At 52.2% G+C, this 15,708-nt stretch overlaps 1 protein-coding gene across 1 annotated transcript in view; it reads right to left on the bottom strand.

Moving 5' to 3' along the window:
- LOC111141771 (transglutaminase 2) overlaps window positions 1-6,432 on the bottom strand; it is a 32,751-nt gene extending 26,319 nt beyond the window's left edge. Inside the window, exons 1-2 of the mRNA XM_022494576.1 lie at window positions 6,313-6,432; window positions 3,101-3,280 (exon numbers count right to left, since the gene is read on the bottom strand). Of these exons, the coding sequence (XP_022350284.1) occupies window positions 3,101-3,280; window positions 6,313-6,322 (190 nt within the window). The 5' untranslated portion in view covers window positions 6,323-6,432. The remainder of the gene's footprint in view (window positions 1-3,100; window positions 3,281-6,312) is intronic.
- Window positions 6,433-15,708: the final 9,276 nt, after the last annotated feature.

The raw sequence follows: 15,708 nt of genomic DNA, 5'->3' as shown, positions 1-15,708 counted from the left end.
GTAAAATAGGGTTAATTACAGGCAGTTACAAATACCTCCTTATAAGGTCACTGTAAAGTTTAAAAAGGTGGAGGTACATTGCACAGTGTCTGCCACAAATTAAGTGCTCAGTAAACGACTATTTTTTGTTACCATCACTCCCAGGTCCTAACGCAGTTCAGAGGACTGTCAGAGACTTCGTAGGAAGCATTCCAAATAGTGACTAAAACAGTAAGTACACAGGATACGCGAGCGTTCCTCCGCATCACCAAAAAGGACCATTAAAAGTCAGAATCTGCAAGCCAAACCACAGATTTGGGGGACTGGAGTGAAATGTAGAGATTACCTTGTTCAGCTGAATCACTTTACAGAGAGGGAAACTGAGTCTGAAAGGGACCAAGTCAGGGGGACCACATGGCCTAGTCTGCCTGGGACAGTCCCTGTTTACAGACGTGGCCCCAGCTTAATTCTTAATGGTGTTCCTTCATTCTCAGAAATGTCCCTGTTTGGAGAATCAATGATCTGGTCACCATGGTAACAGCCCAGGCTGGGTCCCACAGCCACTGTCATTATTGACGTACCACCCTCAAGGACAGGTCAAGAAACACATTCCCCCTTCTCTCCATCCTGGGGCAGCCACGCACACGCGCGCGCACACACACACACACACACACGCACACCTTTCTTTTAAGGGGCCCTGGGCAGGGGGCATGAGGACAGGCTGCCCCACCACGGCTCACATAAGCCAGCTCGGAAAATGCACTGGCTGCCGCTCCACGTGGTGCTGTTTGTGCGCCCAGAGATGTTTCAGGGACCCCTCTGGGCCTAAATGACCTGGAGATTCAGGAGTCCTGGGGACTCTCCTAGACCACGGTTGGTGTGGGGTTGGGGGAGTGGATGAGGGAAACCTTCTGGAGGAAAGCCCTCTATCAGCCTCATGAAGATTCTTTATGCTGACCTCAGTCTCGATGTTTGTCTCTTGTGGTCTGTTCCCCATAACAGAGCCTGCCAGGTCTCCAACCTTCTGGGCAAAATACACAGCATCTCGGTCTATACAGGGTCAGGCCACACACTCTGCTCACTGAGCTACCTTCGCCATTGCTCTCCCCTCTCTGGGCCTCAGTTTCCCTAAAGAGGTAGTACAGGCTGATTACAAGCTAGAATGTTCTGGCACCAGAGCAGGGTGGCCAGACCAGGCCCGAGGCTGGGTGCTAATCCAAGCCAGGCTTTGAGGTGAAAGGCCCAGCTTCCTGGTATTGTCCCTCAGGCTTCCCCACTCCATGAGAGTTCTTGGTAACTCAGACATGGAAGCTGTGTTGCCTCCAGAGAGGGAATGTCTTCCCAGACTGCCCGCCGGGGCTCTGGAGGTGATCAGGGTGGACTGGCTTGCGTCTGAGATAAGCCGGTGGAGACTGGAGAACAGAGATGAGTTGCTAGGGTGGAAGAGCAGCTGATCACCCAACCCTTAATTTAGGGCCTAACTACCGAGCCGCAGGCTGCCTAGATGCAGGGAGAAGAAGAAAGGGAATGCCTTGAGAGTAAAAGAAGTGAAAGAAGGTGGAAGTCACAGGTAGCTCCCACTGGCAACTCCTCGACCATTCCATTTCACAGAGGAACAAACTGAGGCCCGGCTGGCTGGCCCTCATGGTAAGTAGGTCAATGTGCCTGCTGTCAGCTGGCAGCAAGGAAAACTTCAACGCTGGGGGCGGGGTTTGAATCCTGTTTTGTCCCTAACTCACTATGCAACCTGGGCAGGTAACTCAACCTTTCTGAGCCTCAGTATTTTCATCCATAAAATAGGGTCTCCTTATGCTTCCAAGATGGGAGGATTTAGGACGAGCATGTATACAGCAGGTGCTCTATAGGTGCTGTGATTCTCATCATCCCAAGCCTGACTCTTCTCAGGGTATCCTGTTAGGCACCACAGCGTTCCACTTTATAGAGAGGGAAACTGAGGCTGAAAAGATCAGAGGCTCCTGGAGGCTCCTCGGGTCAGTTAAAATGGGCCCTGAAGCTGCTGGCTGTCTGTGAGGGGGGCCAGCCCTGGAGAGTGGGTGTATCCCTGCCAGAAAGGGAGGGAGAGGGAGGAAAGGCATGGGGTGGATATCCGTGGCCAGTCTGCAGGCTCAGCGATAAGCCTTATCAAAGGGCTGCCAGGTAAATATAGGCCTGAGCCTGTTTGTTGCTCTCTCTGCCCTTGCAGGTCTCAGAAAGAACTGGCCTTTCTCACCCTCCAGCCTAGTCCCAGCCAGGCGGCCCCTAGCTGACTTCAAGGGAGTGGTTCCCATCCAAAGCCCAATCCAGAGATTCGGCATTCAAGGCTCCTTTCTCAGGAATGGCAAACCAAGAAGACTGGGCACTGGGCATCGGGGATAGGGTGGCTGGGGCCTCACTGTCCCTTCACCCATCGCTGGAACCACCCCCACCCCACCCCAGCCCCGGAGCAAGTGCAGCAACAGCAGCTAACATCTACAGGGCAATCTCCCATGTCCGGCCCTTCTGCCCTAACAACCCTCCACCGTGAGTACTTTGCACAGGATAAAACTTAAGCACAGAGAGGCTAAGCAACTTGTCCAAGGTCACACAGCGGGTGGGCAGTTTAGTCTGTACCAGAATCCAGGTCTGTCAGCCCCCAAGCCTGAGGCAGCCTACCGGGGCCTGGAGAAGGAATTATGGGAACACAAAACTGTCCTCTCAGAGAGACGGAGCCTGCTAGGTTCTCTCTACCACCCAGATGTACCCAACGTGGGCCAGAGCCAGAGGCCTGGTTGGGTTATGTGGATTTGGGGAAGTAGCTGTCGATAAGAGTTGAAAGCTGTTTTGATGTGGGGAAGAGCAGGCCGGACCTTGATAGACCATTGTGGTCAGAAGCTGAGCCCCACTCCTTGGTGATAATGGGTTTTCGGAACCCGGGTGTCCAGCCCACTTGTTTATGAGGCTGGGTGGCCTGGGGCATTACCCCCTCCACGCTCTGGGCCTCAGTTACCTCATCTGTAAAATGGAGCTAGTGGCTGCTAGGAACTTCTCAGGGGGCAAAGAGGAATGGAGCCCCATGCCCCTTTGTCAGGGGGCCATGAAATCACAAAACAGGTCAGGGCAAGGGGATGGTGGAGGGACTCACCGGTCACCGCACTGAAGGTGAGGCTGTCCAGGCTGGCCTCATAACTTCGGCCCTCGAAGTGCAGGGTCAGCCAGAAGGGCTGGCCCCGCCGTACCACCAGCTTCTCCCGGCACAGGTCGGCTGTGTGGTGGTCACGGCCATTGACCTCCAGCTCCAGGTCACAATTCTTCAGAACCAGATCTATGGAGACAGTGGGAGGGGTGTAAGCCGGGGTGGCCTCCCTCAGCTGGCTGTGACCCCGGGGGCTCCCTGGACGTGGGGACCCCCAGGGTCATCTGGGAGTCAGCCCTCTCTAAATATTGCCTACCTGTCCTACCCCCTCCCAATGCCCCACCCCGCCCCGCCACCCTGGGGCTAACTGGGCCATATTTCCCCAACTCTCAATCACAAGGTCATGCCCACTGTGGCATGTGGGGGAGATCTCTGCCACCTTCCAGCAGTGTGACTTCAGGCAAGTCCCCTTTCCAGGTGTCACCTTCCTCATCTGTCCCCAGGACCATTGCGAACCCCTCAGCCTGGTGCCTTGCCCATTACCTGCTTTCTTCAACGCAAGCTGTTCTGTCCTTATGAAAGGGTCCTTTTGTTAAAAATGAGGTGGGGAGCAGTATTTGGCGTAGGTTATTTACACAGGCTTGGCCTTTTTGTTTCAATTTTCAATTTATAAGAAATATGGAGGACTGAGGAACATGTTCAACAGAGAACCAGGATGCAATTGACAGAAACACACACTCTGGGAAACAATAGGCGGAGGATCCTTAACAAATAAATTGTAAGGGAAAAAAAAATCATTGAAGGGAGAAACTATAAGTTAAGAGAAACTTAAGAGACATTTTGGCCTATGTGGATCCTTATTTTTAAAAAACTCTTCTGAACTTCTCTCTACTTTGATGTATGTTCAGTATTCTCCATAATAAAAACTTTTTTTTTTTTTTTTTTTTTTTTTTTTTAATGCAGGGAGTCTGGAGTCTTCTGGACCTCCATTTTGGTCCTGTTGTGTTATCCTGGGCAGGTCTCTCTCCCTCTCTGGACCTCTTCTGAAGTCTCAGAAGTCTCCTGTGAGGACTAGGAGAGAATGCTGGGCACCCCTTCCCCAAGGCCTGGACCAGGGCAGAAGTCTGTTATGTGAAAGCTCTATTTATAGTTTTGGAGGGAGCTGAAGACCAGGGCGGAGGCAGGGGTGGTGGGTGGGTGGAGGTCTGAGGAAAGTGCAAAACTCATAAATCTTGGCAAGCTCAAGGTCACGATTAGGAAGACCGTAGCATGGGGAGAGTGAGCAAGGTAGACTCTCAGCATTGTGGGGTCTTTGGAGAGTATGTGGTCCAATTGAGTGAGGCCAGGGGCAGGGATTTGCCCAAAGTCACCCAGCAAATGGGTACTTCCACGGACACATTGACTCAGGTCCCCCTGACTTTTGCCGTGGAAGATTCCCACAGTGCCTGGTGACTGCTGAGGGAGGACCCTGACATGGCTTAACTCTACTTAAAGCTCATAGCCTCTCCACCCACAAGGATACTATCACCAGCTCCCCAGTGCACAGGGAAATATTCTGTGGTCCCAGGTCCAACGGCAAGCACCAGTGTAGGGATTTAAATCTAGGGTTGTGGAGTCTGAAGCCTGTGCTGGAAACCACCTCACTCACAGCTCAGGGTTTGCTCACCATCCCCCCACTCTTTCCTTCCTCTGCCTCCCACTCCTGTGTTGTTCTGAGCATGGGAGGAGGCCTGAGGAAGCTGAACCCCTCTGCAGTCACAGCAGGAGAGACCTCTGAGCCACCAGAAAGAGCTTCCTGCTGGCCTGCTGAGGTAAGGAAACTTTGTTTTTGGAAACTTCTATTCCAGAAAGCTTAAGTGGTTAAGAGACCACCCCCCACCCACGTCCCCACAAACATCGTGAGATGGTCAGTTTCTGGGTTGGGGCAGGTGGGGTGCCTTCTTGGGCTATGGTCTGAAGAAGGATTGCCAGAAATCATGACCAGCTCCAAAGGCGCAGAAACACTGAGTTCTAGGATCCTAGGATTTCTGTGCTGAGAAAGGAGCTGCAGTCTTCCAGGCCAGTGGGACCCCTGTAGGAAGTAGCCACCGAGGTACTAGGGCAGGTGACTCATACAGTCAGCACCTCCAGGGTCCCCTAGCCTCATGGAGCCTCTCTTGGGGACAAGGATGGGAAAATGCATTGTAGACAAGCAGCCACCTAGGTCACCCATGACAGCCAGCCTTTCGAGCCCCTGTGTTGGGGAGCCAGATCCCAGATAGGGACTAAAAGTGGCCTGAGGTCACACTGCGAGTCAGGCAGGTCCACAGGTTTTTCCCTCTCTTCCCTTTTCCACGCGCCCTGCCTCCCTCTTCACATTCCCTCTCCCCACACCTTCATCCAGGGGCTGCAGTGTGCCGAGGCCATTTCAAGTGGACTTGACCCAAGAGTTAACCGGGACGGGGGTACAGCGCATTTGGGCACTGACATCCCCCATTGCAGAAATCCTTTCCCTGAGACAGAAGTGCTGCCACCGTGTACGTGTGTGTGTGCGCGTGTGTAGTGGGAGGAGCAGGTAAGAAATTGGTCAGATCCCTTCTCTACTACTCTTGGCCCTCATGGAGGTACCAAGACCTGCAGGGCTGTCCATTTTACTGGAGGGGAAACTAAGGGTCAGCAAGTGGCCCAAGACCAGAGTTGCAGAATCTGAGGGCTGGAGGGATCTTAGAGAACCCGTCTGCTAGCAAGCCAGTCCCTCGAAGGGTGCTGGAACCTCTTCTCTGGCCCCGGACGCAAGCAGTCTCCCAGGCACCACTAGGGAGAACGCGCACGCCTCTCCAGCTGGCAGGGACTAACCAAAACTAAGCGTTCTGAGGCCAGGCCAGACCCTTCTGCACAGCCTCATGGGACCCATCCCCACTATCTGACTGAGGACAAGTGACAATGGTCCACTAGCCCAGTACATTACAGTCTACAACACATCTTCACGTTCCATTGCCTCATCTGATCCAGGGAGGCAGGGGTTAATGATCATGCCCTGGGGATGGGAAAGTAAAAGGCCCAAGCTGGGCCAGGACTGGGAGCCAGGCACTCCTCACCCAGCCCAGCCTTCCTGCTGCTCCCAAACTGGGGGACTTAGGGACTGAGCAGCCCCTGGCCAGGTGTTTCCCAGGCAGGACCCCTGAGACCAGGGAGGGATGGCCAGGGGCAGGGCGCCCGAGTGGTGGCAGCCTGATACTCACCCTCGGCCATAGTCAGGTGGTGGCAGCAGCTCCTCCTCCTCCGACTGGTGGCTGCACCCTCCAAGTGCGACCACTGAAGGCAAGCACTGCCCCAGCTGAGAGAGCTGTGAATTTATAGCCTGCTTTGGGCGGCAGGGGGCGGGGCCGTGCTGGAAGGCGGGGACCTGGTGGGGCCACCTTTGCCCAGTCTGGGACCGCTCTCGCTCAGTTAGGGTGCCCCCAGGGGCAGGAGCCCGAGGGAGGGAGGGAACAGCCGCTGGCCAAGGGCGCCCCCTGCGGGAACGGACAGACATCAAGGCTGGGACAGCAACGGACCGGGCTGCACAAGGAGACCAGGACTCACAGACACACCTGGACACCTAATCAGATTTTGGGTAACAGAGACGTGGAGGTGCAGAAATAGACACAGGCAGGTACAGACACAGAGCTTCACCAGGACACAGCTTACCTGGACCCACAGACACGGATCCACAGTCAGGTCTGCCCCGGATGGAGAACACACAGACACTCACACACACACACACACACACTCACACTCAGATACAGATGAAGCAGACACAGACACAATCAGAGACATTGGGACATGGGCACTCAGTGACACGGACACTCCAACAGATACAGCAGATGAACCTGGACACAGAGAACCAGTGACATGGATACAAAATCAGATTAAAATCACCAACACACACACACACAAATCACCAACACCCGCTAGGACATTGATACAGCCAGACACACACGGACAGGTCCTCAGCCCAAGCCACCCACAGACCAACAGGTGTCCGGATGCAGCCAGCTCCCGCACGCACATGGACCAACCACACACGCGCACACACACACACACACACACACACACGTCGTCAGGTGTGGACACAAAAGCAGGTTGGAGTGCTCATAGACACACGGACACATGCAGACACGGGCTCATGTGCAGACACGCCAATATGCCCACAAACAGATACACCCCCACCTCTTCCTGTAGCCCAGCTCTGATAATTTGCCCCTCCCATCCAACCCTCTGTCCCCCTCATCATCCATCCATCCATCCATCATCAATCCACTCACCCACCCATCCCTCCCTCCCTTCTCCCCCTCTCCCTCCACTGAGCTTCCTTGCAGATCCCCTGTGTTCCAGAAGAGACCAAAGCCTGAACTTCTAGGGATTCAGCCTCTGACCCCGGGAACCCAGCACCCTAGCTGTGCCCATCCTGGTCTCTCTGGTTCCCCAGAGCCTCTGACACATCTTACATGAGGCCTGAGCGGAGAGGGTCCCTGGAGAGACCGGGGCCTGTAGGTCTCCCCCAGTCTTTTTCTGGAATGAGTTCCATATCTGTTGATGGATCTGGGCTACCACACTGGTCTTCGTTCCCATTCCTGTGTAACACAATGCAAGGAATAAACCCATGTTGCTTCCATGTATGCTTGTCCCTGGGCCCAATGGGCCCTGCCTGGGGTCTTGATGAACAAACTCATAACAGTGCTGACCTGTAAAATATAAGTAACACTGGGAGCGAAACTTGTAATTGCCCCCCATTTTACAGATGTTGTAAAAACCGTTTCCTGCAGCTGGCAAGAGCTCAGAGGAAGAAGCAGGGCGAGTGGACATTAGTTAAGAAACCCGGTTTTGAGTTCCCACTCTGACCATGACCCGCCATGTGACCACAGGTGGGTATTTTGGCTCTCTGGGCCTCAGTTTCCCTTCTGCAAAATGGGGGCGAGTGTTCCTCCCTTACAGGCCTGGAGTGAGGTGGACCACCAAGGATGTAATGAGCACTTGACAACCTGGGTCCCTGAGTTTTGGAACAAAGATGCCAGTGTCCCCAAACCTGGCCCTGAAGGACAGGAGGCCTAGGGACAGTCAGGTTCTGCCGAAAGAGATCTGCAGGCTGTTATGGTTCTACAAGGGTTGGCCCCGCCCTGGTTGAAAGGGTGGATTTTGCTTTTGTCCATTCTTTTCCATTTGGAAACGCTAACTTCTTTACTTGCTGCTTATCTCCCTTGTAACCTCTGGGAACTAACTCCCTAGGGCACAGGAACCCACATGAGTCTTATTAGAATACCCACCAGGTTGTTCCAGACCCCAGGCCTGTCCCCAGCCCACACAGCTATCTCTGCTTCCTTCCTCTCCCCTTTCCAGAGAACCGAGGTCACCTGAGTGATGCAGTCACTTGAGCAATCGAGGGTCAGTTGAGGTCAGGACTGGCTTCCAGGAAATGGCAGGGGGTGGGGGGGCCAGGGCCCAGGCTGGGCCTAAAGACATGCCCCACCCCCACCCTACTCTGGGTTTCAGTTTTCCTATCCGTTCAGATGGGCTGGGAAACTCTGCCTTACTTTACCTTACTGGACATGTAAGGATTCCAAATTCCATTTTATTAAAGGAAAAACAGGGGCCCAGAGAGGGTGATAATCCACTCCAGGTCCTCGAAGAGTGGAGGCTGGTCCTTCGTCATCCCATGCAGGAGAAGTGCTGTGCAACGGTTGGATGGGGAGCATTTGAGGTCACTCTTGGTTGTGTGACTCTGGGCAATTACTAGACTTCTCTGAGCCTCAGTTTCCTCCTCTACAAAATGGGTATAATAAGGATCCCCCCCCACCCGCCACCTCTGGGGATTAGAGATGATGTCTGTTCAGTACCAGGCACAGTAGTAAGTGCTCAAAAAACAATACCTAAAACTACTTAATGATGATGCCATCGAGAATCAGGACTCCCCTCCCCCCGAACAGGGACAGTCTGATGTATAAGTAAAGCAGGTTGCAGACCACGTAGAACAGTTGGGGTAGAGGTGCTCAGAAGAACTCCCTGCATCCCAGGTGAGTCTTATACCTGGGGTCCCTGACTGATGCCTAACCCCCACCATTAGAGAGATCAGTCCTTTGCCTCCATATGGATCTCCAAGGCTCGAGGTAGAGACAAAGGTGAAGTTTTAGAACTTTTGAATAACCCCTTACCAGCCAGATGTGGCATTTAAACCTCACAATATGGCTTCTGTCATTTTGTTCAGTAAGGAAACTGGGGCTCAGAACAGTGAAGTGACTTGCCCAGGGTCACACAGTCAGGAAACAGGGGCTTGGAACCCGGGCTTGATTCAAAAGCCTGTGCTGGCTCTCCCATGGTTCAGAGCGCAGTCCTGTCCCATCCCGGCCCCCAGGGGTGGGGGTCTCAGGGGACTGGGTTATGTTCAGTCCTACAGCTCTTGGCAAGTGAGGCCTGCAAAGGCAGTGGTCCATGCTCCTGAGCCATGGTGTCTGGTGTAGGTTCAATAAATGTTTGTGGCACGAGAGAGAGATGGATGAGTCAGAGAGAGCTGAAGGAAGAATGGAAAGAAGGAAGGAAAGGAAGAAAAGAATAAGGTTTGGAGAGGTTGGGTAAACCACCTGAGGTCACACAGCACAGCTGGGCTTCCAGGACATGGCTGGGCTCTGCCATTCCCCAAGGGCAAGGGACCTCCAGGCCAGAGATGGCCCTGGATGGCTGAGCTAGGAGGAGGGGTGAGGGCAGGGCAGCAGTGGGTGGGACCATAATAGGGCATTTGAAGGCCTCAATTTTTCTACCAGCTGGTGACTAATGACAGATGAGCAGTGTCTAGCATGAGGGAGCCCAGGGAGGGCAGGGCCAGACTCCCCTGAGGTGGGATGGGGTGAGGTAGGGGTGTAGGACAGGGGACTTTTAGAAAATGTCAAGGCACAGGCATGACCTTTCAACGGGTGTCCTGTCTGGGGCTAGGATCTTGGTGGCCGGGGGTGGGGAGCAAAGAGCAGAGTGCCTGATTGGGAAGGGCCCTCCCAATGTGTCCATTTTAGAGATGGAAAAACCAGCCATCTTGTCGGCTGCTCTGCCTTCACAATGCCCCCTAGCTCTGGAAATGTGGGCACTTTAGTTCCCTTTGGTGGGGCTTCAGTTTCTGTTTCTTTGAAAGCACGAATCACCTCCCAGACCTCACGGGACTGCTGTGATGATGAGGGGAGCCGTGGAGCCAAAGGGAGCCTTCTGGGAGCTGTGTGCATGGGCCTGTCCCGCTGAAATACCTCAGAGGCAAGGCGAGCTCTCCACCTGCCATTCAAGGCCCTTCACATCTGGCCCAACCTACCCTCCAATCATGTCGTCCACATCTGCACTCTCCAGCCTCACACGCTACGCCACTGGCCACAGAAACACTCTGAGGTAATCTGCCTCTGGGCCTTTGCTTGAGTTGCGCCCTCTGCCTGGGATGCCATCCCCTCTTCACCTCTCAAAGTTTCACCGAGGCTCTGCGCCCTTCCCAAAGGCCACCTCCTCCTGGAGCTCACCCACAGTGGGACTTCCTTTCCCTGACATGCAGGGTACTGTCACAGAACTAGTGTATGTATCCATCTCCCTCCACCCACCTGCTCAATAAATGTTTGTTGAGTGAGTAAGTGACCTGCAATAGTGGGGGTGGGGGGAAGAGACTTGTTCAAGCCTGGGCTAACCCCAGAGCCTTGATTGGCAGGAAGCGGGGTGCCTGTTGCCTGTGGCTGGACCAGGAGCCAAAATGTGGTTCTGGGGCCTCTCTCCACTCTTGTTATATCCCTCAGAAATGAGACTTTTTTTTTTTAAGATTTTATTTATTTATTTGACAGAGGGAGAGAGATCACAAGTAGGCAGAGAGGCAGGCAGAGAGAGAGAAGGGGAAGCAGGCTCCCTGCTGAGCAGAGAGCCCGATGTGGGCCTCGATCCCAGGACTCTGAGATCGTGACCTGAGCCGAAAGCAGAGGTTTAACCCACTGAGCCACCCAGGCGCCCCAGAAACGAGATGTTTGCACCCACCTTACCTCTGCTACAATCCCAGGAATAGAAAGACCTCCTGCTAGGCTCAGGGAGGGCCACCAACTTTCCCTGGGGCCACACAGCCAGGGTTGGAATAGAGCCTCCAAACACTATACCAAGTAAATTCTGGCCCGCACCTCTGTTCCTCATTTTGAAAAGGTAGAAAGCTGCTTTTATGTGACTTGCAGTGGGGTACCGCATTGTCCCAGGGAGCAGGGTGGGACAAGAGGCGTGCGGGATGGGACAAGTGTGAACCGGCATGGCAGGGGCTGACCCAGCTCCCACTGCCCCAGATTTAAGCATCTGAGCCTCAAGTCTCTGTCTCCTACAAAAAGAGACTCCAAAACCCCAGCCGACTGGGCTATGAGGAGGAGAAGATCCCAAGAGGAAGTGAAAGCCCCTCCCGAGAGAAAAGTCGGTTCTATTATTGTTGTCCCCACTAAGTGGTTTCAGTTGTGATCTTTCCAGACAACCTCAGGGAGCGGAGAGTTGTAGGACTTCGGGAGAGTGGAGTGCTGACCATTTCAGGCAGCAAGATTTGCTCTACTCACGGGAAAACCCGCTTCAGAGCAGGCTCACAACCCATTATCCCTTACTTGGCACCCGGTCTTAACAAAGAGATAACATCCTGGTCTGATGTAAGCATCCCCAAGATTAGAAGTTGAGAAATTGGGATCGGAGAGAAAAAGAAAAGCATTAGACGAGGTGCCGAGACAGACGAGAGAGAGAGAGAGAGAGAGGAACCCCAAATGTTGCACAAACAGCCAGCCCCATCGCAGGAGCTCCGACTGTGGCCATGCCTGGGGCCGTTGGCCTTGGGTAAATAGTCCAGCTTACTCTGTCCAGCCACACAGGGCACTGGTCAGCGCTCATGACAGCAACCCAGGGGCATCCTGTGAGTAAAAGTCCCTTTGTGAGCTGCATCTTGAGCCCACAAGGCACTTTCCACTCCCTTCTTGCTTCTCATAGGAGCAATGTACTTCAGCTAAGAGGACACAGGCTTGGGAGCTCAAAAGACCCGAGTTCATCCCCACCTCTGCCAGTTACTTTCCCATGCAATGGCAGGGGGAGTGGGGGTGTAAATCACGACACCTCTCTAAGCCCCGGCTTCCTCATCTGTAAAGCAGGGACGATCACGGTAGTGACCCTTCTTGGGCTTTCTGTGAGGATTAACACCATGCCTGGTATCGAACAAGCAGTCGGGAAGGGGCGGTTGATTATTTGATGATAAAACTGCCCGATGTCCTGACACATGCTACAACATGGATGAATTTCAAAGCCATTACACTCAGTGAAAGAAACCAGTCCCAGGAGACCACACATCATACGATTTCATGTACATGACACACCCAGAAGACGTAAATCCATAAACACAGACAGTAGACTCATGGTTGTCAGGAGCTGAAGGGAGTGGGAGTCGAGGAGTCATTGCTAATGAGTCTGGGGTTTCTTTGGGGTGGGGGGCAGTGAAGAAAACGTTTTCAAATCAGATTTGGTGATGGTTGTACAAGTCTGTGAGTTTACCAGAACCCACTGAACTGTGTACTTGAAATGGATGAATCTTCTTGGGTATGAATTATATCTCAGCGGCATGGTGTTTAAAAATAGGTGTTGCTGGGGCACCTGGGTGGCTCAGTGGGTTAAGCCTCTGCCTTCAGCTCGGGTCATGATCTCAGGGTCCTGGGATCGAGCCTTGCATCAGGCTCTCTGCTCAGTGGGGAGCCTGCTTCCCTCTCTCTCTCTGCCTGCCTCCCTCTCTCTCTCTGCCTGCCTCTCTGCCTACTTGTGATCTCTTTCTCTGTCAAATAAATAAATAAAATCTTTTTAAAAAGAAATAAGGGTTGCTTTAAAACAAACAAAACATCAAGGAAAATCTTTGAGATCTTTGACAAATAGTACCCCATTCTCCAATCAAGAACTTAACGGAAGCGCTTCTGAATGTTGCCCAAGGGAAATGGACAGGGAGGGTCTTTACAGTATTATTTGTTATGGCAAAAACTGGCCACAACCTGAGTGCCCAGCAAGGAGGGGATGGCAACAGTTGAAAAAAGGAAGAGGTAGTCCTCCGCACACAGCCAGGGTTGATCAACTCCAAGTCGTCATAATGTTGAGCAAAGAAAGGAAATGGTAGGATATTATGTGGGGGATGACTTCCACGTGACTGTTCACTTCCTATGTGAACGAATAAGGAAATATATGTAAAGTATGTCAATGTAAGTATACAGAAAGGTTGAAAAAAAATGCACTCCAAATTGTTGACACTGGCGGGAGGGGTTTGGGGGCCATGATTGGGAGGGTGGGCAGCAGTGATTAAAAGTGGTTTCAGTATTCCCTGGAAGTTGAGAAAATTGCTAAGTGGGGAAATGTTTTTACGTATCCCTGTGGTTTTTTTTTTTGTTTGTTTGTTTGTTTGTTTAAAGGAGGTCCTACTTTTTTTTTTTTTAAGATTTTATTTATTTATTTGACAGATAGAGATCACAAGTAGGCAGAGAGGCAGGCAGAGAGAGAGGAAGGGAAGCAGGCTCCCTGCTGAGCAGGGAGCCCCATGTGGGGCTCGATCCCAGAACCCTGAGATCATGACCTGAGCCAAAGGCAGAGGCTTTAACCCACTGAGCCACCCAGGTGCCCCCCCGTGGTTCTTAAAGACTGATTTTTCAGAAGAAAAGAATAACCCATTTTACACTTAGAATCAAGTCTTTGTAAAAATGGAAATACTCTAAAACAAAGAAATTCTGGCAAAGTTAGTAGAAAAAATATAGACAGAGATAAAACAGAAAATAAGTGTGCCCCCCCAAAAATAAAAATCCACAACCAACCCATAAAATACAATATCGGCACAAACTTAACAAATAAAGCCCACAAACACAGGACATGAATAAGGACGAAACTCATGATAAGAGTTCCCACATCTGAAATTCAGAATTTTGAGGACTATATATTGCTTTTCCGTTTATTCCATAGCCCTACAGATGTCTTACGATGCTTCTGGAACACCACAGGCTCCCCCCCCCCGCCCCCTGACACACACACACTCCAAGAAAGTGCTCCAAAAATCTTTTTCTTAGTTGAAAAGAGAATCAGAGAGGTGAAGAGACTTGTCCGAAGTCACACAGCTTGGGAGGAGCAGAATGGGTTCTCTGAAGTCCAAGATTATAAGCAATATTGCTAGAATTTCAGGCAAGGGGAGTTAAGCCTCGGGGTGAGTGCCTGCTGAGTTCCCATCCGGGGATGAGGCATCAGATTCCGCATCATTCCCCAGCATCTCTGCCCCACCCCCACCCCCTGAGGCTGAGTCATGGGTTGTGTCTGTCTGACACACCCAGTTCAGTCAATAAGAATCAAACACACTTTCTTTCATGAAAATAAATGGCCCTCTAGGGCAGTGGCTGAGCTTCTCTGACTAAATTGAACACTTGTTTGGCTGAACTGACCACTTGTTTCTCCTTCCTCTTTGATGAGCCACTTGACTGACTGTCTACCCCAGCCAAACGCTTGGAGGGCTGAGGCAACACTCAGCGTGACCCAGTTAGTCTGAAGCCAGACCTTTCCAGCCTAACGGGGGCCTGCAGTCACCATGTCTCAATGGCACAGGAGGTGGGAAGTTTGACCTCATCCCTGAAAGGGCAGACCTCAGCGTCCAGAATAAGAAACTCCAATGCACACAGGTCTCTGCAAATTCATGGACCCCTTTTTGTACGCCTTGTCCACCGGTTTGCTTCTGGGCAACTGTCCTTTTCTATTGGCTTAGGGGGCTGTCAATCAGTAGCCCTGCCCAACTGGAGTACAGGGCTGGCCTGAGACCCAAACTCAGCCAATCAGAGCCTTTCCTGAGACTTCGTCTCTTCTTTTGGGTAAATATCTGTGCGCAGTCCCCATGCCCTTCCAACTGAGTTTTTGGATATTAAGCTTCGCTGAGTCTGTGTCTCTTCATGCAACCAAAGAACTGAACGGGTGCACCTACATTTCTTTCCTATAATTCTCCCCACAACACTATGGGGTTTAGGGGTTATTGTCCTCATTTTACCGAGGAGACGGGCTAAGAGAGCCTAAATACCTGGCCCTGGACCACACAGGAGGGACTTGAATCCAAATCAAAGTCATGAAGGGAGCCATAGCTGTCTTTCTAAACTCCTAGTTATGGGAGTGGGAGGAGAACAGCTCCCTCATGCCGGTTCTAACTAATGTTCGCTGATGGGCGGTTGATAGAATCAAGGTTTCACTCCTTTCCTCCAGCCTCAGTTTGCCCATTTGAGAAATGACAAGGTTGGACCAAATAGTGAATTCCAGATGCCCCTAGAGTCTGTGCTTCCCACACGCTGAAACTGTAAGAGCAGAGTCATCAAGCCCTGGTCTTCGGATGAACTATTCCAGAGAAATAGAACTGGTGGGGGAGCGTAACCCCGCACTCACCTCATGGCAGCCCCCACAGAGGGCTTCCTGAGCCCGCGCCCGGCTGGTTGACCCCCAGAGGAGCAATTTGCACCCTCTGCTTTTCTGGCCTCAGATAAAAATACCCCTGTCACTTTGGATTAGCATCACCTCTTTCCCGGAGAATCTTCTCACGGATGCAGCCCCCTTGCTTTGTCAATATTTTCAGAATGTTCAGATTT

This window comes from Enhydra lutris, unplaced genomic scaffold (genome assembly GCF_002288905.1).
Source record: "Enhydra lutris kenyoni isolate GAN:26980312 unplaced genomic scaffold, ASM228890v2 scaffoldscaffold6, whole genome shotgun sequence".
NCBI lineage: Eukaryota > Metazoa > Chordata > Mammalia > Carnivora > Mustelidae > Enhydra > Enhydra lutris.
Note: the sequence above shows the minus strand (reverse complement) of the source record. Positions and strands in the feature narration are given on the sequence as shown.